This window comes from Heliangelus exortis, chromosome 10, assembly GCF_036169615.1.
Source record: "Heliangelus exortis chromosome 10, bHelExo1.hap1, whole genome shotgun sequence".
Classification (NCBI taxonomy): Eukaryota; Metazoa; Chordata; class Aves; order Apodiformes; family Trochilidae; genus Heliangelus; species Heliangelus exortis.
Genome location: NC_092431.1, coordinates 21699011 through 21726207, shown reverse-complemented (window position 1 = coordinate 21726207; position 27197 = coordinate 21699011). Strand labels below are relative to the sequence as shown.

Sequence of the window (27197 nt, the reverse complement as noted above, 5' to 3'; positions counted from 1 at the left end):
TTAGCACGTTATATTCTTCTTTGTGAACTGGTGAACTCTTTTTGTAGACAGAATTTACCCTAATAATTTATCAATTCACCAATTAGTGCAAATGAGCGCTGGTGCCCTGTCTTAGAGCTTCTCAGGGTTACTGCAGGCAGGTTTTTACCAGTAGATGTGCATCCTGGTCCCAAACCCCTCTGCTTTTAACTCTGTCTGACAGCCTCTCAGCAACGTGATGTCTTCAGAAATCCCCTCAGATTCTCAGCCTGTCTTCCAGACTGCAACATTCCATTCACTTGCACACAGATTGCACCAGTATTGTTTTATTTTTCTCAGAAAGCCATCGTTCCTCTGGTGAGTGACAGCTTCCTGGCATGAGCTGGGGCTATTCAGAAAGTGCCACTTGCTCCTTTAACTGAGTGAACCCCACAGAGCAGGGAAAGAGATTTCCCAGGACTGGGAGGGGTGATGGTGAAGCCCCCCCCTCCAAGGAATCTTCCACCAGGGCAAGGTCCTACAGAAATACCACGGAATAACTTAGGTGGGAAAGGATCTCCAGAGGGCATTTGGACAACACTTCCACATCTGTGCAGCCACAAAACCCAAGCCAGGAGCTGCTCCATAGGAAGCATAGGAGCACCATGGGAGCTGCTCTATAGGAAGCATAGGAGCACCATAGGAGCTGCTCTATAGGAAGCATAGGAGCACCATAGGAGCTGCTCCATAGGAAGCATAGGAGCACCATAGGAGCTGCTCCATAGGAAGCATAGGAGCACCATGGGAGCTGCTCCATAGGAAGCATAGGAGCACCATAGGAGCTGCTCTATAGGAAGCATAGGAGCACCATAGGAGCTGCTCTATAGGAAGCATAGGAGCACCATAGGAGCTGCTCCATAGGAAGCATAGGAGCACCATGGGAGCTGCTCCATAGGAAGCATAGGAGCACCATAGGAGCTGCTCTATAGGAAGCATAGGAGCACCATAGGAGCTGCTCCATAGGAAGCATAGGAGCACCATAGGAGCTGCTCCATAGGAGCTGCTCTTCTGGAACTCCCTCCTGAAATGTGTTTCTCAGGTTCCCCTGCAAGATACCCCATGGGAAGCATCTTGAGAACACTGCAGCTTCAGAGGAGAAAATCAAGACTTGGTGACACAATGAACCTGTTCCCTTGGGCTGCTGCTGCCAACAAACCAAGGCATCCTGTGGCACCTCAGACACCAAGGCCACCAACTCCTGGCAAGCTTCTGACCCACTCCAAGATGCCAGACCCTTCCTCCATGGGAGCCACTGAACTGAAGGCATTCCTTCACTCCAATAATCACACACAGCTCAGCAAACACCAGGGTGATGATTTCTCAGAGCCATTCAGCAGCAGCATCAACGTTCTTAGGAGCCACTAGAAGCACATCATTGCACTCCCTGCTACAAGAACTGTCCAAGGAAAAGCCACGAACCATTGCTGCCCCTCAGATCTGCCACGAGAGCAGCTTGCATCAAGAAAACCAAATTCCCTGGGCATTGCTAATAAGTGCTTTCTTTTTCCATCTCCTTATTATTATGGTAGAAGTCCCTGTCAGAAAGCCTCAAACCTGGTGAATGGCAAACTTCTGTGGGTACAGCCTGCTTGAATAGTTCTATTTTTGGTTGCCTAATTAGAGTGGGTAAAAGACAAACCATTTTTATATTCGGATGGCTTTATGCACTGCAGTGTTTTTCTTTTATATCCCCAAATCATACGTGGCTATTTTAAGCTCTTCACCCTAAAATATTCCATCTTGGAATCTGACAGAAACCTCCTGAAGAAAATACATGAATGGTAATTTGAGAATTTGGATAACTTATAAGCAATGGTTCAAAGCAAGACACTGGACACAGCTGAAACAATAGGAGAAGTACTGAGGAGAAGGGCAGGAAGGAGTATTCCTGCTCATATTTCAATGGAGCAACACAGTGAGATTTTGACATTCAAGAAGGGTGTCTCTGTAAAATGTTGGGGTGCAGGAAATCTGGCTCCTCCCTCTCCGTGGCCCAGAATATTATATATATATATATATATATATACACATTTTCTTCTGCCAATTGAGACAGCAAGATATCTTTTCTGACTAATCTGTGCATAAAGGTAACATCAGAAAATTATTGCTTCAGCCTTCCCCAACAAGAGGAGAACAATGCCACTTGATTATGTTAATGAAAACTTCAACCCATTGTGTGTACACTAACTGCAGACAACAAGCCAATGCTGTCTTGCTATTTCTTAATTTTTTTCAGCTTACACAGAATTTTATATGCTGACTGCTCCTTAAGTTTGTGGATATCTGCCATTTTTTGCCCAGGTAGGGCAGAAATACACAGTGAATGTATTATGCTTCTTTCTCTCAGCTGGGTTATAACTGCAGAGGTAAGGGGGTGCATTTTGAAAAAAAAAAAGAATTTCAGCCTGAAATTAATTTGTAACAGGATGTCAAGAATAAATTACAAAAATAGAGAGGCTATGTCCTCTGTTTTTTTAAAGGATTTGTAATTCCTATAGAACAACAAAAGATACCAATAGGCTTGAGAGTACACTGGATAACTAAATGTGAATTTCAAGTGTTTGAAAGACAAAACACAACTCTCCTTCACCTTTTTACAGAAATACTTGAGACCTTCTGCATTTCTCACCAAACCACTGTGGGCTGCTGAGCCCAGGGCAGCCCCAAGATCCCTTACAGCATTGGTGTTGCTTTCCAAAGCCACCTGGGTGACTGGGAAGATCTGGGAAAGGATGAGGATGAGGTTGGGTGCCCAGGGGCACACAGCCAGCCCTGGTGCCTGCCTGGCATCCCCTGCTCACTGAACCACAGGAGTGTTCTGCTTACAAAAGACCTTTAAGGTTGCTGAGTCCAACCATTAACCTCACCCTGCCCAGGCCAGTGCTAAACCCTGTCCCTAAGGACCTACAGATCTTTTAAACACGTCCCTGGGCAGCCTCTCCCAGTGTTTAATTACCCTTTCTGTGAAGAGGTTTCTTCTAGAGCTGACTCTAAACCTCCCCTGGTACAACTTGAGACCATTTCCTCTCACATATAAAGTCTTGTCCTCCTTTTCAGGAGTTCCCAGGCTTTTCCAAGGCTGGCAGTGAGCAAATGCCCAGGTGCTGTGTGTGTCTGGCACTGCTGCTGATGGGACAGGGCCAGACTTGGAGGTTTGGAGCCACCCCCAGGGGAGGGATGCTCAGGGGGAAGAGCACAGAGCCCCCTGGCCCCAGAGGCCATCCTGACCCTAATGAGGAAGCCCAGGAACATTTGCTTCCCGTGCTGATTTGTCAGTGCCATTAATTACAATTAGTCACTTGTGTTTGCACACTCTCCATATGGCCAGCAGTCCCCTGGGGGAACAGCCTCACGTGCAGGGTTGCTATGGCACGGGAAGGATGTGGAGAAGCACAGACTAAAGGAATATTATCACCTCCCACAGCTGGTGCCAGGACCTGAGCACAAACTGCTGCATTTTCCCTGCAAAGCATCACGATGCCTCACACACCTGGAGCAAACACTGGATCTCCTCTTTTTAACTCAGGTTTAACTCAGGGACCTCCAGCTGCTGAGACAAAGGATGAGGGACAGGGAGGGATGCAGGGCCAGGATTTTGCCTTCCTCTGTTAAACTGATGGATACTCTGATAAAGCTGCCACCTCTGCAGATCTGGCTTTAAGTTACTTGCCTACACAGAGAGCTGATTTCATAGATAATTACTGTGGGAGAGGATGAATTAATTACTTTTTTGTTTTGTGAAGCCCTTGGTCTCTAAAGAGCATTATTATATTCCACTACTTCTTCTGAGAACATAAAAATATTAATAGAAATATTGGTCACATCAAATGAACCCAGAACTATTTTACACAAACAAAAGCATATATTTGAGACTTGGGCAAGAAAAATACTATTCTTGTCTGCTTCATAATGTTTAGTTTTCCTTTAAAATACGTTGGGTGAAATTCTGTACTATCACACCCAGAGTGAGCCTGGAAAAGGACCAGGAATTTTTAAATGGTTGTTATAAAATGTGATAGTATTCTTGGATGGGAAATATTAGACAGATGGAAGGAATCCTAATAATGTCCAACAATGCATCAAGCAATGTAATTACAGGCTGTAGCCAGGATCCAGTTACTAATGCTTTGCAAGGCATAGAAGTAGATGGAATCAACTAGTTTCACAGCTGTCATAAAACCACATTCTGCTTAATATTCCTCTGACTTTCTTAAGATGCTCTGGGCATGACATTAAGTCAAAATTTGAGGAAGTAGCAAAAAATAAAAATCAGAAATTACAAGAGCACAGCATGTTATAAACGCAGAGCACAACAGTGCTGTACCAGGATGATGGCATGGTGTTCACAGGAAACCCCTGACCCGACCCAGTGATCTGTATTTAGAAACTTAGAAACAAGTCCTTAGAAGCTGAAGGATTAATACAGGCCCATCTTAAAAGCTAGAGCCAATCTGGAAAACTAGCTACAGTTATGGGAAAAAAATCTGCTCTAGGCTATGTCGTGGACTCTGGGATACAGACACAGGTTTGCTGTGCACAAATCTCCGGTGCAATAATTGCTAAATAATGAGTGTACTGCACAGCTGGCAGTGTCACTGGTGGTAGCTCCACATGAAAATACAACCTAACTGCAGCTGCACCTCTTTGGCAAACTGTATTGCATTATAATTGTTCTGGTTTTTCACCTTTTTATGTATCACATATATAAAAATAACATTAAAAGAATATTTCCTCTTGTAGGTCTCTCTTGCTTACCATCTCAATTTAATTAATTCACTCAGCAAGAGATCTGCTTCAGATATGAGGAAGTCAAGAAAAAGATCAGAAGCTCAGGCCCAATACTCTTTATTGCACGTGGTGCCATTCTTTTCTGGAAGATTTTACATTCTTTTCTTAATAGTTTTTCCATTCATTTCAGTCTCACAAGAGTCAAGGTATAAACTGGCACTATTTGTCTGAAGCAGATGATGATTTGTTATATAAAAATTAAGAAATCATGATATACCAATATACTATCAGCTTCCTAAAATTAATGTAGCCTTCCCACATTCCACTATAATGCTGTTCTAATTCAGCTCATAGTGACATAAAGGATGCTGTCTAATAACTGTTGTGAAGAGCCATGGACCTTGCTTGGAACTTACCTGGGCCATGGTAATGAAAACCTCAAGTTCACGTGTAAATAAGAGTCACTCTTAATCTTTGTGATTTTATTGTATTCTGGTTGGCTTCCAGCTTGTTTATAGAACAATTTTCTTGATTCCTGTTTTGCCTACCTGTATCACTAGAGTTCTGTTTTTTTATTTTTCCTTCCCAATGGCTCTGAGCTGGCTGGCATGAGCTATTATGTCTGTGTCAAAAGTGTCAAAAGCTTTTTTCCTCTGCTGACCCCACTCACAAGCAATTTAACACTGTACAACCAGGAGTTCCTGATCCCTCCCAGGGTGCACTGGAAGCATGAGGGTACTGACCTGAGGTCTCTTTGGAGATATCCAACTTGTATGATCCTGAAGAGACCTGAAACTTGAAGGATTTGAACCTGTTCCCTTGCAGATATCCCAGATATCCCAGAAAAGTGATGTGAACACTTTTATTTTTCCATCCCAGGAATACAGAATGCACAGGAGCAGAAATAGAGGCTATAGTGTTGTTGACCAGCACAGATAAAGTAAATCTGAAAATTTTGCCTTGATATTGGTTTCCACACCTGAACTCTCACTTCTTCTCTTATCCTATACCCAGAAACCTTCCTAGCAGTGCTAAATGTGAGCCATTTTATTAGTTATCTATTAAATGAAACATCTTGCAATGTGTTAGAATCCCTGATAACCCTGACATGGATGCAAAACAGATGGAGACCACAGAGTGAGGTTTTTTCTTTGCTGTGTATGGGGTGGCTGAAGCTCGGCCATTTGTTCTTACCTTAGCACCTGGGTGGGGTGGCCTGGGGAGCCCTCTGGTCCCTCCCTGTGCTGGGCTTTACACCTTGGTCCTTGGTGCAGGTGAGGGCAGGGAGCCTGGGCTGGGATCTGAGGTCTGCTCCTGGGTCTGCAGGAGGTTGCTGGGGATCCTCCACACCTCACCCCTTCCTCCACACTTCTTCTCTCTGTAAAACAAGAATCACAGCACTGACCTCCTTGCTTTCTGCTGAAAGCCTTTGATGCAGTTACTGCTACTCTCAGACCCTCTTTAAAGCTGAAACTATTTCCTAATTTAGTTCGTTTTTAAAAGCATTTTTATATGAGAATCTCTCTTTTTTTTTTTTTTTTAATAATAGCCCATTTAAATTAATATTTTATAAGTTCCTGCAGCTTAAATTGTCAGAGATGTTGCCTCTCAGCAGTTCTTGAAGTGGTAAAGATACTGGTGAAGCATTACAAAGTAACTAATTAGACCTTAAGTTACCATTAATATTGTTTTCTAAACAGCCATCTACCGAAATGAGAAACTTTTGATCCTATAGGAGGGCATGAAGTATCTCACTGTTCAAAACACAAGATTGGGTTACTTTGACATAAAGTGTCTCTATTTATATATAAACTGTTCCTGACTAAACATTACAAAGGCGTTTGTATTATCACAAGCAATTACTGAAGAAATAATCAAAGGACTTTTTCACTTCAAAATGAAATTTAAACCTAGCTATAATATAAACACTTCCTAACTTTTTGTTACATTAGTAACAAAAGTGACCTTCAACAAGAATACCTGTAGGATACCTTGTATGTAATTAAAAGGAAGGTTTTTCCTTGAGGAAAAAAGCTCCACTCTTGTTTTTATTAGCTTAAGGCACCAAGTAGAACACATTACTTCCCTGGGAGACGTCCTAATTAAAAATATCCTCTGAAAACAACTTAACAAGGAGGAGGTCTCCTGGTCTTTAAAAAGACAATGCTGTTGCCTGGTAGTTTCCTTTTTTCCTTCACAAAATGGCTGCCTTAATGGAGCTTTTTATGAATTTGCTTTCTGAATGGAGCCAGTAATTGCCCAGGAGTCTATATAATTCACTTTAACACTTTCTTTAACAAAACAAGGGCTCAGAAGGATTTCAAATCATCTTCTGTAAGCCTTAGACACACAAGGAGCCTCTAAATACCTTACACTAAAAGGAAGGGTGCATTTGTGTCCTTAACCAAAGTGACCATAATAATCAATAATAAAAATAATGTCATTAGCAAGCATGTTTGCATTGGTAGTGAAAATTGTGGCTCTCTTTGTCAAAAAAAAAAAAAAAACAACTAGTGGTGAGCTACCTAGACACACCAGGAGGGAGGAAGAGGCAGGGCTGATTTCTGGGGAGGCAGAAGAGCAAATCCCTGCCCTGCAGCTGGGATTCAGAACATCCCAGGCAGGTTTTAGGACAACCTCCCTGTCCAGAGGGAGAACCTGGAGCTGCTGCAGTGCTGACAGCTCCACTCACACTGATCCCTGTCTTCAGCCCTGTCCTGGGATGTTGTTTTTTCTCATTTTTGGCTGTAAGTCTGAAGAGATTCAAACTGGCAGTTTCTGTCTGTGAGGAAGGGCCCCAGCTACAAAGGTAAAAGAGGATGAAAAAGAGAGAAAAGAGAGGGAGCATCTTCCTTTCTGTGTGCAGAAAACAATTTTTCATCCATCCAGACTCCCAGGAAGCAGCATAACCATCTAGCCCAGACTCAGATGCCTTTGCCTGCAGCACCAGATGTATTTTTAAGGACTCCCATCCACACAGAAAGCTGCTGCAACTCTATTTAACTTGTGAAATCTGATCACAGCATGAGGTAATATGACTTGAGGCAGAGTTGTGGCTCTAGGAGAGAAGAATTATCACAGTGCAGTAAACAACAGCACTAGAAGCTCTGTAAAACGTAACTTTCAGCCAGATAAGAGCTACCTGAGATGCCCAATTTGTCTGATCTCCTACCAGTTACATGAAGTGTTTGGACGCTGGTACTGATGGACATCGTTGGGACACAAGTGTCACTCCTGAATCCTGCACACTGAGCTCATGCAACAATTACCTGATCTCCTTCTGCAGGTAGTGCCAGGCTGCTGTATGGATAATCATGCTTATTTTAGGGGAACAAAGACATTATTTTCCTTTATTATAAATCAAGTCAGTGAAGTTCACTGCAACATTTCCCTAGAAAGAGGTTACCTTTCTTTTCCTCACTCCTGATTTTAAACATTGGTTCCAGCAATGCTTCAGTCCAAAGCTAATTTGGCAATCTGAGATGGTGCCCCCAGGGTTCTTTTTTCCCCAGGTAAGGCATCAGCCATTGTCCTGTTGGACATGCCACTTCCAGGATTACATGTTCTGACCCTCTGCCCTTTGACCAAGGAGGGTGATGAGTGAAATTGGGTGGGTTTGTGCTGCAGAGGGCACCCATGACCCCACTGGGTGCTCACAGAGCTCATGGGGGGCATGTTCAGAAATGATCTTGCACCACAACAAAGTAATTAATCACCATTTGGTGGCATGAGCTGAAAACTATTTCTCTGGGTCTGTACTGCCTGCAGTTATATTTGGCTTTGAGTCCCATCAGCATTTATAGTTCTCAAAATACTGTAATATAAACATAACTTTATTGGGCCAAACTTCCAGTAGACGTAAGGTCTATGGAAAGAGATGTAAGGTCTGTTAAACAGAATGTGGGTTAAAGCAGGAGCAATTTGCCAGAGCAATCTCCATTGCCAGGTGGTTAAGAAGAGCTGCAAAGCCAGTGGAGCAAAACCAGCATAAAAACTGGGATGGAGCAAAGACTGGAGGGTTTGCTCTGTAATCATCACTTGGGATTGGGACACACCAGAATTCAGCACAGCAACACAGCCAGGAAGGACTAACTGACAATTACAGTCTGGATATAGCTGATCTCCTAGATCCAGCCATCCCTCCTTCTCCTTAAACCCAGATGGAGTAGAGGATGGGCCAAAGAGCATGAATGGATAAGCAGTGAGGGAGCCTGCAATCATTTTCCATCTGTCCCTTAGGATGAAGGAGGAAGATGTGAGTCATTTTCTTGTACAAGAGAAGCCTGAATCCCTCTGCATCTGGTTAATAGCAGTGACTCCAAACTGGAGTCCACTGGGACTTGTCACAGACTAAAATGCAATCAGAAATCTTTCTTGGAGTATTCTTGCATGGGTTTTGAACTCAGAAATAAAATATTACTCTTTCAGAGGAATTTTAGTTACAGAGCTCCTGTAGTACTGCCAAGAAAGCAATTTCATCATTAAGTGATAAAAGATTGGCATTGTTTCTGCACCTCTACATTGAACAGCAGAATACTGAAGCAGGGTGACAGAGCCACTCAGACTTTGTTGGATTTTGTGTCTTCTCAGACTCATGGTTTGAGTTTTTTTCCCTGATGTTTCATAGGTTGCTATTGCAGCCATCAAACCAAAGCTAGGGACAACATTCAGGAGTTACACCTGCATTTTTCCATATTATATTGCATTGTTCTTTCTGATCCTCACGCAGTCTGGCGGGAGGAAAAGAAGACTGGGTTTTGCCTTCTTTTTTTTTTTTTTTTTTTTTTTTTTTTTTCTTTTCTTTTCTTTTTTTTTTTTTTTTTTTTTAACAAATATGGAGATTCTTGCTGTGTGATGTAGCTTTCCATTTCAGTCATCCTGCTACACCCTTACCTCAGCAGTATTCCATCAGGCTCCCTTTGGATTACCTTAAAACAAACCCATTATCACCTTACAGTAAACTTGGGTCTGAAGAGGCACCTGGGGTGTAAAGCAAGCAGTTTCTCCCAAACAACCTGAGGATGGAGGGGAGGTTCTGCCCAGAAGCTGCTCACTACCTACCTTGGAAAGAGCTCCCAGCCCGGCACCATGCAGATCCCAGCACCCACCTCCTGCTGGAAACAACAAAAACACGGGTGAAGCAGAGGAAAAGAGCTGGAGCTACGGGAGATGGAGGCAGCCCCAGGGTCTGGGCAGGGCTCAGCAGCGATGGGGCTGCTCCCTGTGCTGCTCCAGCACCCCGAGCCCATGGCACCCAGGTCACCTGGGTCAGGTACCCCGGGCTGGCACGGACCTGGCACCGATGTGACAGAACCCGGCAGCTCCCACTGCTCCGCGGACCATCCACGGAGCACCTCCACCCACGGGTGGGCAGGGGCCTCCTCCATTTTCCAGAGAGGGAGCGCAAGGCAGCAGCACACGGAGAAACACCCGAGGTCCCACGAGGTCCCACGGGCTCCCCCGGTGCCGGCACCACCCCCACGGTCTCCTGCCTGCCCCACGGCACCCGTGGGAGCTGCGTGGTTCTGTCCCACACAAACCGAGCCCGCAGGGTGCCGTGAGGAACCCGAAGGTCCGGAGATGGCGTCGGTTCTGAGGAGAAGAGAGAAGCTCTGAGGGGAGCGCACGCGGCCGGCAACAATGGGGCGCGAGGAGAGGGCACGAGGCCGGTAACAATGGGGCACGAGGCAGCTCCCCCCCTCCTCACTGAGGGATGGGGAGGGGGGAACCCACCCAGAACCTTCTGGGCTTTCGTTTACGGGCACAACAGACTCACCTTTGGGGGAAAAAAACCCAGTTTCTGTCATCACTAATCAAATCTCAACGGGGCAAAGAGAAAACACAACCCAGAGCTGGGATTCTTCCTCCCCACCCCTCCCCTCTTCCCAAACCCCAAGCACTTTGTTCTCCATCCCTCCACCTCCTTCCCCCCAGCAGCACAGGGAACAGGCAGTGGGGTTCAGTCTCAGGGGGGTTCTCTGCCCCTCCTTCCACTCCAGGGAGAAGGATTCCCCTCAGTCTTCCCCTGCTCCAGCGTGGGGTCCCTCCCACGGGAGAAAGTCCTTCAGGAACCCCTCCAACGTGGCACAGTCCCTGAGGAACAGACACGGGTGGCCCGGAGCCAGGGGCTGCGTGGGGAACAGTCCCTTCCAGGGCTGCAGAGCTACGGCATCTGCTCCCTGATCCTCCCCAGCTTCACAGCTGCTGCAGTGGGATCCTTCACGGGTGGCAGGTCCACGGCATCTGCTCCGTGATCCCCCCCACGCTGCAGGTCCACAGCTCCACAAACGGGATTATTCCTGATGGACGCCAGGTCCACAACACCCGCCCCACCGGGATCCTCCGTGGGTGCAGGGCACAGGCTGCTGTCTGACCACGGGATGGAGAGAAAAATCTCTGTTCAGGCCCCTTCTCCCTCTCCTTCCTCACCCACCTCGGGCTCTCCGCTCCAGCATCGTTCTCCCCAGGTGTTGTTTTTTCTGGCGATGTTCTCTCTCTCTCTTTCTCCACGCGTTGCTTTCTCTCAGCTCCCCTCTCCCCGACCGGACGATTCCCCTTCCTCAATATGTTAATGGCAGAGCCTCAGTTTGTTGTTCGCTGATGGGCCTGGGGCGGGACGGGCATTTTGGGGCCGGGAGAGCTGCTCACAGCACCCACCCCCCGGGAGACTCCTGCCCCGCTACCCAAAACCGCACCACCTCAACCCAGCAATCCCTGTAAAGACCCAGACCCTCTCTTCCACATCCATTCTTTAAAATATTTTGTACCCTGAAGCATTCAAAACTCAGTAATACGTCATCTGTCAGGAAAAAAAAAAAAACAAACCAAAAACCTGCTACAGTTCTGTTGCCTCATTATTCCCATGTCCAGAAGCTGCCTCCGTGTTGCCTGAGGTTGGGTCCCAGCACTGCAGCAGGACAGAGTCTGGCTGATTGTCCAGCTCCATGCTCAGCCACACTTTGCTCCCTAATTAGGATGATAATGAAGCACAGAGCAGATTTAATTGAGATCGTGGTTTTGCCATGTGAGGAACTGTGTCCCCAACCCAGCAGTCCTGCTGGAGGAGCTATGAATGCTTTGACCATGGCATTATCTCAATTGTGGAAACTTTGTTTTATTTCTACAGGAGTAGATCAGGCGTGTGGAGAGCATCAAGGTTAAACCAGCTTGAGGCCACTTGGCAACTTCCAGTCAGTTTGCATGTCATCCATGAGCATCACAGATTAACATGAAAACAGATTGAAAAGACAATCATTATTTCTGCGAGGTAAGCACTGGATCCTGAGAATACAGCTTGGCAAACCAGGATCTGCTTAGGGAATGCAAAAGGGAGTGAATCTGCTGGATAAATTTCCATTTTTGCCCAGTTACCCCTGAGCAGAGCATGCTGGTAATGGTCTCTCACGCCTGTGTTCCCCTTTATGCACAATTTAATTTTGAAACCCCTCAGTTTTGGTAACATGCTTTCCCTGTTACTGACATCTCGTGGCTCTGCCTCGTGGTCAGAGACGTGGTGGATCAATATTCAAGTTTGTTGATGTTGTTGGCAGGTAATAAGGAAACAGTATCTGTTTTCATGCTTGGGATTGTCTAGTGTCTATGCAAAGGACCTGCTGACTTCCCTTTGAGGACCTGGGGTAGTGCAATGGGGTTTTCTTGCTTGTTGCAAAGCAGGTTTTTAGCAGATGTGAGGATGTTCTTTTGTCTCAAACAGTATCTTTTTGCATTGTCTTAAGTTGGTATCAAGTGCTCCACATTTACTCCATACCAGAGAAGACAGACAGAGCTCTGATATTAATGTACTTAGGGATTAAAACGTGTTCAGTAGCTAATTGCTCAGTGGTCTCACCCTCAAAGAACAAACATTAAATAATTTTTGTAAAAGTACAATGTGCTTTTTTCCACCTCAGCCACTCGTTCCTGGCTGATTTAGTCAATATTGACCAAGATGTGAAATATTAAAGACAAAGACTTTGGGTTTGGAAATCCCTGAACCAAAAGCTGCGGGAGAGCATTAAGAGGAAAAATCATCAAAAGCTTAGGATTTTCTTATACTTTTCTCTTCATATGTGATATTGGTCATTGCTAAGGACAGATTGCTGGGCTGGATGAATTTCTGATGTGTCCTGTTCTTTAATTAACCATCCCATCTTGGTGAAGGGCAAGAACACCTCCTTTATAAAAGCAGGCTGTGTGAGCCAAGAGGCAGAGGAACATCAGTTCAGGTGCAGATTCTGCTGCCTCAGCTTCCAGTGAAGGGAACTGCTATGGAAATTGGTGTAACTGCTCAGGGAGTCTCAGCTCCATGTAAATAGCAATGACATGTTCATTAATTTCACATGGTAAAGAAGTAATTAGTGAGATCACTTAAAAACCAACTTCACCCAGTTCTCTGGTGAGAAATCTCAGCAGAAGGCAAGAATTAACTGTGGTGTTGGTAGGAGCAGAGGCACCTCTGCCTTGCTCCTGCTCTGCAACAAACACCTCCTGAGGACAAGCCAGAGCTCTTGCTCTTAATTATACCCCCACTTAATAATCTCAAGGTTTGTTCCAGTACTGAAGTTTTTTAGATGTGGCAATGAGTTAATTGACCTGTGAGATGAAAGGAACCTGTCCTCCCTGCCATGTTTTCTCTCACACAACCAAACCTTGTACACCAACCATCCTGGTGCTTTTTTACTTTTCAGAAAAGTGTAACTGGACAGACACATAGACTGGTCCTACCCAGCTCTGAAAAGTTCCTATGCAGCAGGCATCGTGCTGGGTAAGATCTTGTCTCTCAGTCCCCTGAATACCACCAGATGAGACCCTCCAGAAACAGGCAGCCCCTTGGCAGGACCAAGGCACCAGGGAGACATTCCCTGTCACATCTCTCCTTCAGTCCAATGGACAACACCAGGAGAAAACTGGGATGCATGCTCAGTATTGCTTCACACACTTTGAAAAACTCTTCTTTCCTTATCTGTCAGTCAGGTTCTGGGAGAAACCTTTTTTTTTTTTTTTTTTTTTTTTTTTTCCCCAAGAGGGGCTTTTGAAAGAGCAGATTGCAGGAGCAGAGCTGAGCAAGCTCTGCCAGGAGATGCAGTGGGCTTGTTCTCTGCCCATCTGTGGGCTCAGAGGCCTCCAGCTTGGAGCTGCCTCCTCTCTGACACAGCTGGTGTGGGGAGAGCCTCCAGTGACAGAAAAAACAACTAAAAAAAAGCAGGAGATGAGTTAATGCCAGAGGAGATGTTACTCAAGGCAGCAGAAGAGCCAAGTGCTGGGAGAGACCCAGGAAAAGCTGACAGGGCAGACATTTCCTTAGCTCAGTATTCCTCTTGTCTTCTCTATCGAGGGTTTGGGATTTATGTGTAAAAAAAACCTTCTAGCAGAGTGATATGGGAAAACACCAATGTAATTATTACATCATCATTATGTAAAAAATTGATCTTGAGCAACTTTTGCTCAAGAATTGCATTCTTTCCAGATCCACTGCTGAATAAGAGTACACTGGTTTGTACTTGGGGAAAACAGAAGGGAAAGTGAATAGCCAGTATGATGGAAGGAGACAGAATAAATCATAATAAAAATCCCATCTCTTTGGGATCTACAAATAAAGCTTTGAATTTCAAACAGTCTCCCTGTGAGGTTGCTTAATGTTCACCACAACACAGCAAGTACACAACAGCTGAGCTCTCAGCCTCAACTCAGAATTTTACTAATTGCCTGAGTTAAAAAAAAAATTTAAAAAAAGCCAAAACTCTTTCCCCTAAGAGATGCAGGCCAAAACCAAGTTATATCAAGACAATTAAAAGGGGAAAAAAAAGCCAAACCCAAAAGCTTATTCTGCTTTGTCCCCCAAAGTGGCCTCTCTGAAATCTTGGTATTTTCAGAGTCCCAACTTCACTGAGGAATTTATAATGTCATTGGGAAACAGGAGGCTCCTTAATTAAAGACACCCAAGTATCTTGAAAAGGATTCTTAAAAAATCTCCTGCCCTTTCTGGCAGTTCCAAGTAAAATAGAAATTCTCAATACAGATCTGGCAATTTATATTATCAGCACCATTCTAGGAGGAAAAGAAAAGGGAAATCTTTAATGTGTTCAAAGGAAATACTTTATTTCCTTAAATATTCACTTTAACTTACCCTGGTTTGGCCTTTTCATCATGCTCCTTGCCTGGTAATCTGACCAATCTTCTGTATACTTTAAGGAATACTAGCTTTGCATGGGAAAAGAAAAAAATTCATATCAGCCTAGGTAGAGGTGCTATTCCCCATCAGGAACTCTTTAGGATTCGACCTAGGTCTGTAATGAATAAAAAATTTAATTAGAAGTACAACCATGTCTTTAAATCAAATCATAAACCTGACGGCCAGGCTTTGACTGAAGAACCAGCAATAGGTGCCTGGGGCAGCTTTCAGACTTTTTCTTTGCTCCAAAATTGATGAATCAGAATTTCTAGCCTTAAACACAGCAGCTTACTGAGCTGAAACTTTAGAGTTGTGGTTTTCAGGTTTTCTGATTTGCAAATGCCTAAAGCCCCCTTATGAATTCAAGGCATCTGATAATAGGTTTGCCTTTTTTGTTGTTGTTGTTGGTTTGTTGTGGGTTTTTTTTTTACCTTTTCTTCATGCCCTTAAAATTAATTCATGAATCCTGAGGGTTTTACAGACCACAGCTGGAAAACCACTGTTGAAGGGGGAACAGCTTGCCTGCATTGTGTAAGTCAAACTTCTCATCTTAACTCTATGGATTATTATCATTTAAAAAGCAAAATAATAATAAGAATGTAGGAATAGTAAACACACTGAGACAGGGGTTCTGGAACCTGAGCTAGGAACCAAGAGCAAGGAGCACAGCCACCTCTGTAGCAGACTAACATGCAGAACAATTCCAGGAACCATTCCAAACACAGTTCAAGACTTGGAAAATGAAGATTTTTAGTTCCCCCAAGCAGGGCAGTCAACTGAGATGTACCCTGCTTCCCTGAAATATCATTTGCTTCAAGTCCAGAATGCAGAATTGATTTCCCCCCCTGTGTTCCACATTAACACCAAGACCACCTCTTACTTCAACATCTCCCTGGTGCACCCAGGGGCACGGGGGCTCCTGCACAGCCAACATCTTGCTGCAGCTCAAAGAGACCCTTAAACCAGAGGGACCTGCTTGAAACCTTTGAAGAAGCGGCCATTATTTTCCTGGTTATCTCCAGAAGCTCCCTGCATCCTCCCTCCCCAGCTGCTGGTGTCTCAGGGATGCAGAGGGACACTGGTGGAAGCTGCTGCAGAACTGGCAGTTCCCTAACGCAGATGTTGGAGCAAACCCCAAAAGGCAACACAGAACAGACTGGAGAGTCCAAAAATGAACTCATGGGGCATAGAGATTTAAAAAAAAAGTCCCAAACCAAACAACAACATCCTTTCCTGTCCTCTTAATCCATCAGAAACAGCTACAGGACACAAACTGAAGGTTTTGTCACAGGAGTGCATTACCTGTTTTTTTCCTCTCTGTAATGGTAGCTCTGTGACTTGGCTGGTTTATTACAAATTTGCAAGGATAAAAGTGAGAGCTGTAGGTCTTTCTGGGACACCAGCAAATTAGATTTTAATTCTAAAGGTCAATTTGTTTACACTACCTGCCTACAAATTTGGAGACTTTGATGCAATGATTTGCCAAGTCTCTTTCTCGGTCCCATACCCTATTTCTGTGACTATTTGTAGTATAAAATAATCAGAGTTTAGATCAATGCCAAATTTTCACTGCTGCCTCTCAAAGGGACTCCAACTGAAAAGCTGTGGAGTTCACTATGTCAACCAGACCCAGCTTTCTTTTGGAAAATACATGTAATAAACAAACCAAATCGTGGTACAGATTTCACAGAAAATGTGAAGCATTTGTCAACATGACTGCATATAGTCCATAGAGTAAGAGATTAAAAGCAGGTGTTGAATAATTTTATTTAAATATCATTACAGTAATTATCTGAAGAAAATGTGTGTCTCTGGAACATAGTATGACTTAAAAGATTAATTTGCTTCTTTGCCTCAATGAAAAATTGCCACTGAACTAACACATCTCATACTTTGTTATTTCAGACACAAGAACACAAAAGGGTCAAATAGTTATTGTGAGCAACCACAGAAATACACAGAAAACAAGTTACTGACAATTCTGTCATTCTCCTAACCTTGGGAATCATTTGACCCATGAGCACCAGCAGCTGGAAGCAGTGAACCAGAATACAGAGGTAGAGCTGACCCATCATCTGCAGAAGGCACAGCCAAACCTTTCCTTCACACCCAGCAACTCTGCTGAGAAATCACAGGAACCACAGGAGTACAGCCTGAACCAGAGCTGAGACAAGACACCAGGGCAAATAGGATCATTTCAACAGTTGGAAAACTTCTCTCCTTTTTTTTTTTAGTAACAAGAAAAATGAGTAGCCACCACCAGTAAGGAAGCTTCTGCTTACACCGAAAATACTAACCAGAAATACTGATCACAGAGATAATGAGCAAATGCTGTTTGAAGTGGTAAAGAACTCAAAAGAGCAACCAAAACATTGAATTTATTTGCCCTCCTGGCATATATGGTATATAACAGCCATTTTAAAACAAAGGAAAACACAGCAAATTATCTCCTGCAAACGCTCAGGGATGACTCAGATCAATATGAAAAAGGTCAGTGGAATGATAAGCAGGGTCACAGAAATTTATGTTGGGGTCTGAGTTTTGCTACACCAGAGTGTCTACTGGACACACACACATAGTGTTTCGTTAAGTGTTACACAAATATTCATCAAGTTTAATTAACCTTTTTCCTGAGATGTTCCAGGAAACGAGGTAGTAAAATTAAAACAGATGTCTGCTGAAAAGCAAATATATTTATTATGCACTTTCATATACACAGGGATTTTTGCTTAATATAATACAAGGAATAAAATAAAAATTTTACAATGTGAAATTCATTCAATGTACATTAAAGGCTATTTACAACCCACTGCAGGAAAACCAGTCTATCTGCAAACCAAGTTAACTGAGGAGTTCAGATGAGGAACATTAAGCATAACAGACATTTGCATAGCAGAGTAACTGTTGAGGGAAAACACCTTTTCATTTTTAAATAAATGGCAATGTTTTCAATACTGATCACAGAGAAGACAAAAATGCATCACTTGTGCCTCTGTATTTCCTAAAGCATTTCTCCTCTGCAGAGTTTCTCCCCGTGCACACAGCACTGACAGCCCTGCCCACGAAACTGTCCTTGCCCTTCCCTTTCTCACCCAGGATTTTAGACCTCTTGTGGAGGTGACCTCGGACAGACCGGTGACCCGGGAAGAAAAAACCAAGAGGAATTGTGATTTATTCAGTTTTTTTTGAGGTTGTGAGAAGAATTACAGCCAGCAGAAGCTGTGCTGAGTCACAGCTGTGCAGCTCCATCCACCTCCACTCCGCTGTCCAGCCGGGAAGGAGCAGAGCCAAACCAGAGCACCAGCAACCACTCTGCAGGAGAAACCAGCACGATGAGGACATAAAACCTGCACACAACAGCAACGTGGAGCTACACACACCTTCTGAGAAACTGGGTGTTTTAAAGCAAGTCATGCTCTGTTGCAAAGTGATATTTAAGAACTCTTATCCTGATGACACTTCCGACAGGTCTACCTTAGGTTGGTTTGGATGTGAGGTATCCCTAGCAACCGTTTCACATGTAAATATTATTCACACAAAACCCACCAGGCTATCTATCTATAACTTGTGGCCCCTTGTGAAACTGGCCATATTTTTACGTCCTTTGCCCACAAGGTGCAATTAATAACACAATAAAATTAAATAAATATAACCCCAATGAGAGTCAAGGTAAGCAGAAAAACGCCGGCATTCAGGGATCCCTTTCTACAGAACAAAACATACACCTAAGAACCAGGAAAAGCTGTATTTTTGCACAGTATTGCAAAGTTACTGTACTTGAGGTTCAGAACAAGTTTGTTGAGGATGTTTTTGGTACTCTCTTTCTACTGAGTCACTAACCCTCTTAAGGCCATTCTGTCAGACTCCTGTCATGTTTATTTTATAATTGTCCCACAGGGACAAGAAATTCAATATATGAAACATTCAGAATCATCAATATTGCCATGTGTCAACTTTTAACGTCTACTTTTACTATATGCTGAATGCCTGACTACAAAAGATCTATTTTTACATTTAGCAACAAGCAAATAAGAATGGAGGTGCAAGACATTAAACAAAAAGGTGTTTTGATGATTGTTAATCATAGCAATGAGACACAGAGCCCTTCAGTGCCTCACTAAGTATACACTACATATAACATTCAGGGGCCATTTATCAAAATTTAAGGATAGCCACAGATTTAATTAATCCTCTACGAAAAATAACCTCAGCTTTCTATCATCTTCTTTGTGGAATGATCAGAATTAGGGTATGATAATGATGAATCCCAAGCCTTTAGAAGAAATACTCGCATACAAAAATAGGCTTATTTTCTAAAGAGCAAGGCTGTGTAATGGTGAATAGCAGAATATAGCTTGCATTTTTAGGAGAAAATAACCCACTTGTTTCATTTTATCACTCACAGAGCTGTGCAAGTAACGTGCACATTCAAAGGAAAAATTCACACTGTTCACTTTCACAACAATGGCCTTGGTTTTGCTCCCTTTCATACAAGTAAAATTCTTCTTTTGTAAAAGTAAGGAACCAGCTTTCCACTATCCCTAGACATACTATCCAGGCTGCAAGTTAACCATGCTCCAAGTACAGAGACACTCACACTGGCTCTACCTAATCCATCTGAAGCAGTAGCCACATTCATACAAGTTTGTGCTTTAAAGAGTTATTGTCTCAGGACAGGGCTAACTCAGGAATCTCTGCTCCCCAGACACAGGTATTACAGTTTGCTTTCCCACTGTACTCCCTTAAGCCTCATTAACCAAGCATCTGTGCTTTCCACAATCACTGACATTCTCAACACAGTCCTTTACCTTGGAAAAAAAAAGAAAGAGCTGCTTCTAATACATAAAGAAATACACGAAAGCAGGATCACACCTTTTACCTTAGCACCTAAACCATACCCATATTCAGCTACCTCACTACTGTAACAGTAACAGAGGCTAGTTAAGATCAGGTGTCCAAGACAGATTTGCCTATTTCTTTCTTTCAGTGGTCACAGTCTGCCATCCAAATCTGGTGCTGCAGTAACAGACAGTGGATTTTTTAGGGGGATAAAAATCCCCAAAATACTGAAGACTGTTGCGGTCCGACTCCTTTGCTACCACTGAACAGCGATTACACAGACAACACACAAGCACAGTATTTATAAAATACTGTTCCAAGACTTGTATTTCTGAAGAGAACCTTTTGAAGCACACAGGGAAGTGACCATAAATTAAACAACGCAAAGGTGACAAACTGTTTGCTTATTTTCTTCAGCCACAGGAAAACACAGACAAAAAGCACTGCCTTTCCATACACAGGTCACTGTGGCACATGCACCTCCACCAAGCCTTCTGGAACAGGGAACCAGAATTCCTTGTTCTTACCACTTTCAGCTGTTGTCAGGGAAATACAGCATATTATCTTTCAGCAATTAAAAAAAGTGCTCATTCTGTGTATTAAATACAAAGTACACAAAATAAATTTTTGAAGCACAGAGGGTTATACTGAGAAGGCAGCCTGAAAATGTAGGCACGTTACAGTATTTAAGGTAATTGTATTGTAGGAATCACATTCTTGAATTTCTAGGTGGACTAAACAAGCATTGTATGCTTTCATCCCAGCCAGCTGATAAATCCTTCAGAGCAGAAGAGCTTCTGTTCCATAGCATCATGGAATTGGCCTAAAAGTGCAAAACAGAAACATTGAGTTTTGAACTGGTCCCCAATACAAACAGTGCTGTCAGAAAGAGAGCTGCATCATTTCTAACTGAAGTCAAAGGCACACAAGAACATAACCATGATGAGAAGTATTTCCTGCCTCACTCAAATCCCATGATTGATTCCCTGAGGTGCCCTCTGTCATCCAAAGCAGCTACAAGGTCCTCACAGCATGAGAGCTTCCCAAATTGAGCTCAGAAGTGGCAGCCAGGGGAGCAAAGCTGCTCCTCCAGTAGAGAATTTCTGATGGGATTCTCCACAGGTGACTAATTTATTCACTGGTCAGGGAAATTGATGGGTTTGTGCTCCAGACTTGGCAAAAGAGGAGGTAAAATAGAGCCTGCACCAAGCAATTCATAATCCACACAAAATGATTTGAAGCTTCCACGTTTAGAATGAAGCTATGAAGAATTATTAGAGGAAAAGCAACAGGAACTGTTCAGGTCCCCATCACCTCACAATGCTCAGCCACTTGCATAAGCACCCCACAGAGAAAACTCCTCAATTTTAAGTAAAGCACAATTTGCTCCCAATAAAGCAAAGCCCTGCTGAAGACTAGAAAATTATATGTGGAATGTTTCAACTATTTACATCCTTTGTTTATATTTTAAAAGCAATGAATAATTAAAAAAAAAAAATCCTCAAAATTAGTCGTTTGGTGACTGGTCAGGTCAAACCAGTACATCCTATGTTAAAGCCCAAGGATTTATTTACAAAAAAGAATGACATGAACACAAGCACTGCCTATCAAGTGCAGGTACAGAAGAGTGAGAAGTCCTTAATTATGCATAAGTTTTATGGATGTTTTTATCTCTTATTCACAGGAGAACTCAGCTACATCTAGAGAGATTCATTCCACTGAAGTGAAATCCATTTCAAGGGCATTTGAGGACAAACCCTGTGTTTTTGTCAGCTGAAAACCTCACATTCATGGGTTCTGCACCACCTCCAATTGTCCTAGAAACCTGCAGTCTTTGATGACTTGCAGCAGAACCAAGTCAGCTAACAAGAACATTCCTGTCCTATGGAGCAGCACTCTGATCTGTCAAAAATGCAACGTTTACACAAAGAATATGCTTTCAGAAAATAAGCAAATAAGCAAAGTAAGAGATGGACATACATTTTATAAAAAGATGCTGCCACTTTGAAATTTAAATAGAAAATATATTAACACATTCCCAATATTCTAAAAAAAAAAATAAAAAAATTAAAAAAAAGATAGAAACCTCACCAGGAAGGGGGATAGATATATTTCTGTTTAAGTAGACCCACAGAAAATTCAGGTCTGAAAAAGCTATATAAATTTTTTTTCTCATACTGAATTTTAAGCTGAAAAAGAAAGTGAGAAATATAAATTAACCCCATTGATTAAGAACTGCAGAATGGTCAAAAAATTGGTATTATGATGTAAGATTCTAATCTTGCTCTGAGAAACACCATCTCTTGTATAGGGCGGTTACAGAAATATAAAACTAAAGTTCTAATGTAGGATTTTAACTTCTTAATTTGTAGATAATTATACTACTGAGATTTCACATTTCAAATCCAAATTCACAGGAGCTGCCACCTGTGACAAGCCTCTTCAGAAGCTTCCTGAAAACCCTTTCTGTAAATAATGAAATCATTACTCTATCTGAAAATATCACGTACTGAAATTCCCATCTGCCTCTCCGTTTGAAAATTCCCAAACAATGCCACATGCAACTTGCTGCTTTATTCAGCCAAATACCAGGCAGCAGTGTCAGATTTGGCAATCAGAAATTCAGCAGGGAACATGACAGTGATCCAGTCCACAGAATGAAAAGGGCAACCCAGTGAATGAAAAGGGAACCCAGTCCAACCCCTCTTCCAGAGCAGGAGAATCTGCAGCCTCTCTGGGCTGCCTGCTCCAGTGCTCTGACACCCTCCTAGGAAAGAAGTTTTTCTGGATTTTGAGATTGAACCAGTTTGTGATCATCCCTCTACAGCTCATGCTTTTAAATGGCAGTGAAACAAATCTATGCCAAGCTAAGATTTTACATTAACAGTTTTCAGTAAGAAAGCAACTGCTACGATAAAGGACAACGAAAATAAGTTTTAGTGTTTTAAAACTGCACATGATGAAACAGAGGTGTTTGCTGCCTGTGGAACTGGGTAGGTTACCTTTCATAATGGTGTTTCCTTCTTGTAGTTGAAACTGGGGTCGCTCCCTTCGATCTGCAGTTTTAAGGCTTGCTTAAGGCTGAGCTCTGTCTCGGCAGGAGGATAACCTTCCAGTACTTCCTGATGCCCTCTGTCCTGCACTGTTCGTGGGACAGAAACCCTGCCGAGAAAAACTTGATTGCTCTGAAGGTGGTAATTGGGATTCGTCATGATTCCGTTCCTCTTCTTCTGCTCTCCACTCTGTTGGTGAATGAGGAACTGCTGCTGAGACCGACCAATTTCCTGCTGAGCTGGTGGCACCAAAATTTTGCACTGTGGCTCCGGCGGCATCGATTTACCTTGCACACTCGTCCCAGATTTGGCAACAGGTACTCGTTTATCAAGCTGAGTCATTTCATACTCTAACACTTTTGGCTGGGAGGAGCTACTCTGCTTTATTTTTTTCCCAGCTGACCCGGATTTGCCGGAGTTGTCCGTTTTCCCCCCTTTGTTAGTTTTAGTTGATTTCAAGCTAGGTTTTACCTGGCTCCATTCAAATTCACTACTCGGGGAATTGTGGTTATGACTTAGGGAGTGAGTTGTGGAGGAAGGAGAAACAATGGACTGCCTACTTCTGCTGCGTGGCAGGGAATGCTGCTGGATCTGCTCTGTGAAGGACAGGCTGTGGAAGCTGTCGATGGGCACCGTCTGAGCAGTCGCAGTTGACGAGGTGGTGCGGAGAGAAGAATTTTTTGAGCTTTTCAGAGAATTGTTTGACAAGGATGACTTCTGACGGTCAACTGTAGAATCAGGGGACTCTGAAGGAGAGCTGAAGGCATGAGCAGGCCCATTAGACAAGCCACGCATGCTCGGCTGCATATCTCCACCAGTACTCCCTGAACTATTTGACTTCATCGTTAATGACTGCATTTTAGAGGGAACCGACTGTAAGGGTTTTTGCTCCATTGTGTGGACTGGAGATGGAGTACAACCATTCAGGGTAGAGGCACCGTATTTTTCCAGTAATTTAATAATCTGAGAGTGTCCGTTTTTAGCTGCCACGCGCATAGCGGTGCGCCCAAACTGGTCGGCGTGGTTTGGGTCAGCACCGTGCTCCAGTAGTATCTGGACAACGTCAATGTGCCCTTCTTGGGCTGCAATACAGAGTCCAGTAGCACCTTGGTTACACGTATGGTCAACTAGAGCTCCGTGCTCAATGAGAAGCTGCACTACCTTCACGTGGCCTTGCCAGGCAGCAGACTGCAGAGCAGATCTCTTCTCGTTATCTGCAGCGTTCACATCAGCGTGGTATGTTATCAGCACCTGCACCATCTCCAAGTGGCCCTGCCAGCAGGAAACGTGGAGTGCCGTTCTTCCTTCAGCATCGCTGGCTTCTACGTTTGCACCATTTTCTAAAAAATACTCAGCCATCGTAAGCTGGTTTTCCAGCGCTAAGATATAAAGCGTTGGCCGGCCGTCGGCATCTTTGTAGTTCACATCTGCCCCGTGGCTGAGCAGCAGTTCCACTATGTCCCTGTGACCTTCTAGAGCAGCAACACGGAGTGCGTTTCTCCCATCATAGCCTCTGTGATCCACGTTGGATTTGTTTTCCAGTAATATCTGCACACAGTCGTAGTGACCCTCCTGCGCAGCCAGTATGAAAGGTATACGCCCATCGTTATCAATTTCGTTTGTTCTAGCACCTTGTTCTATAAGAGCCTCACATATCAACCTGTGACCTTCAAAAGCTGCCATATGCAAGGGCGTCCAGCCCGCATCATCTCTGTGATTTTCATCCAGCCCCCTGTCCAGCAGAGTCCTTACTACTTCGACATTGCCTTGCGCAGAGGCGATGCTCAGGACCGTCCTCCCCTCGCTATCGATGCTGTCGACCGCTGCCCCCCAGAACAAGAGAGTGTTCACAACTGAAGCGTGGCCCATGGAGGCAGCTGCCAGGAGTGGCGTCCGACCGTTGTTGTCCGTGTGGTCAACGTCAGCCCCTCCTTCTAGGAGCAGATCAACAACGTCCACGTGTCCTTCGTAGGCAGCCACCAGCAGCGGGGTCATGCCGTCTTTATCGCAATGGTCAACTTCAGCCCCGCGGTCGATGAGGAGGCTCACCACTGAGGCGTGGCCCTTACTGGCTGGCACGCACAGCGCGGCCACCGACAGCGCGGTCCTTCCATCCACGTCCTCGTGGTTCACCTCCGCCCCGTGGTCCAGCAGGTGCTCCACGATCTCCTTGTGCCCCATGTAGGCCGCCGCGATCAAAGCCGTTCTGCCCTCGTTATCGGCTTTATTGACCTCGGCGCCGTGCTGAAGCAGGTTGAGCACGATATCTTCGTGTCCCCCCCAGGCTGCAGCTCTCAGTGCCGTTCTACTGTCAGCATCCGCACAGTCCACCTTGACCCCGGCGTAGAGCAGCGCGGAAACCACCTCGGTGTGCCCGCCCCAGGCCGCGGAGCGCAGCGCCGTCCACCCGTCGTGATCCGTGTGGTTCACGTTGGCCCCGCAGCCGATCAGGCAGTTGACCACCTTGGTGTGGCCCTGCCGAGCAGCCAAGGTAAGTGCTGTTTGCCCGTGAGCATCCTCGATCTCCAAATCTGCCCCCCTCGAGACCAGCAAGTTCACGACATCCAGGTTGCCGCTGTAGGCCGCGTTGGCCAGCAGGGTTCTCCCGTTGGGATCGCACTGGTTTACGGAGGCCCCGTTGTCCAACAAGGTGCGGATGGAATCCTCCCTCTCCAGAGCCTGCCGCACGATGCAAGACGTGCGGTCGTCCTCGCTGTTGACGTGAGCCCCAGCTTTCACCAGCAGCTGTAAGACCTCTTGCTCTTTAGGAATCACGGTGGACAGGGAGTCCTTGACGGGCGTGCCGTTCCATATCATCCACAACGCCAGCTCCGAAGTCTCCAGCTGCAGATTGGAATTAATGAGATGCAACGCAAACTCTTGAGCCTCTAAGGGTGTTAAATCCTTTGCCCGGCAAGTGTAGCTCATCGCCAGCATCCTGTGTCCCTCTGCTGCGTTACACAAGTACTTCTGGGTGCAGTGCTTCACGTCCAGCAACCACTCTGCAAAGCTGTAGTGGAACAAGATTTTTGTATTCCCGAGCCCATCGACCAGAACTTTGGACAGGACGTCCAGCTTGCGCTGGAAATCCTCCATCGTCAGCGCCATGTTTTTGGTCCACACGGCGTGATACAGTTCTGTGGTGGTCAGGGGCCTGCAGGCTGCAAGGATTACGTTGAGAATAGGCTGGACCTTTGCAAACTGCTTTCTCACAAAAAGTCTCTGGCAGAGCCAGAGGTACAGCCCGTTCAGCGTCCCCGGGATGTCGCGGATCTCTCGTAACATGATGAAATTCTCCACAACCCCATCCAGGACACGTTCCAGGTAGAGGAAGCAACCGCTGCTTTTGATGTGAAGCTGGTTCAGCATTTCTGCAGTTTCCTTTGTCAGATGTTGCCTCAGTGCCTCTTCCTGGTCCAAACGGTGCAGGATGTACTGCTGCACATCTTTCACAATGTAAGCCTTCCGCAGATCATCCAGGCTGATTTTTCGAAAACCTATCAAAGGAGAAGAGAGTTGTTGTTCCTGATCTAGTTGTGTTTAACCCAGCCTTTTTAAAAAAATAAACAAGACAGACATTTTTGGGTAGGGAACACCCACTATAATGTATTCTGCACGTACATGCAGTAAATACAAATTAACCTTCAGATTCTTGAAATCTCTCTCTGCTTCTCTTAGTTCAGATCTGTACCTGCCACTTGGCTGAAGGAGAAGAGGCACAGAGCTCTGCAGACTCCTCCTCCTCCATGCCTTTAGTCATAAGTTGTGCTGTTTTGATTTTTTCCCCTTTAAAAGAGGATGTAACTTTATTCCATATTAAAGTTAAAAATGCTGCCTGACTCTGTACTTACCTGAGACACACCAAATGTCTAAGCACTTCAGCCAAGCAAATAAATTTCAGCTCACTTCAGCTCAGTGAATATTCCAGAGGTCAGTAATTTAAACAATTTGAGGGGCTGGATGTTCACAGAAGCTAAAAATGGATTCTTCTCTTCTGCAATATTTCCAAGTATTCCTTGTTAATTGTTAATATTCCTTGTTATTCCTTGTTAATGGAACAATGCTCCTCTCTATCATATCTGAGCACAAGTCTGTACAGCAGGACTTCACTCACACAATCTTCACACACCCTTTAAGGGCTGGGATTAACACTGCTGCCATTCTAACAGATTTCTGAACAGAAAGAGGTTAATTTTAACCACTGCACTGTGCCATACTAAGTTAAGTAAATAATTTAAAAATGGCCTTATAGATAGGATTATTTTTCTTTTAAATCTCAAATGCTTGTTTTCCTCCTTCAAGCTAGCAAACCTTTGTTTTTTTTCCCTGAATATTTATTTACATTTCTAAACAAAGATCCTGCAAATTTTCTTTTGAACCCTACCAGA

The 27197-nt window shown here is 44.3% G+C and overlaps 1 protein-coding gene across 1 annotated transcript in view; it reads right to left on the bottom strand.

Moving 5' to 3' along the window:
* Positions 1–17590: 17590 nt before the first annotated feature.
* Positions 17591–27197, bottom strand: part of ANKRD50 (ankyrin repeat domain containing 50) — a 31687-nt gene continuing 22080 nt past the window's right edge. Inside the window, exons 4-5 of the mRNA XM_071753876.1 lie at positions 22759–26306; positions 17591–20579 (exon numbers count right to left, since the gene is read on the bottom strand). Of these exons, the coding sequence (XP_071609977.1) occupies positions 22762–26306 (3545 nt within the window). The 3' untranslated portion in view covers positions 17591–20579; positions 22759–22761. The remainder of the gene's footprint in view (positions 20580–22758; positions 26307–27197) is intronic.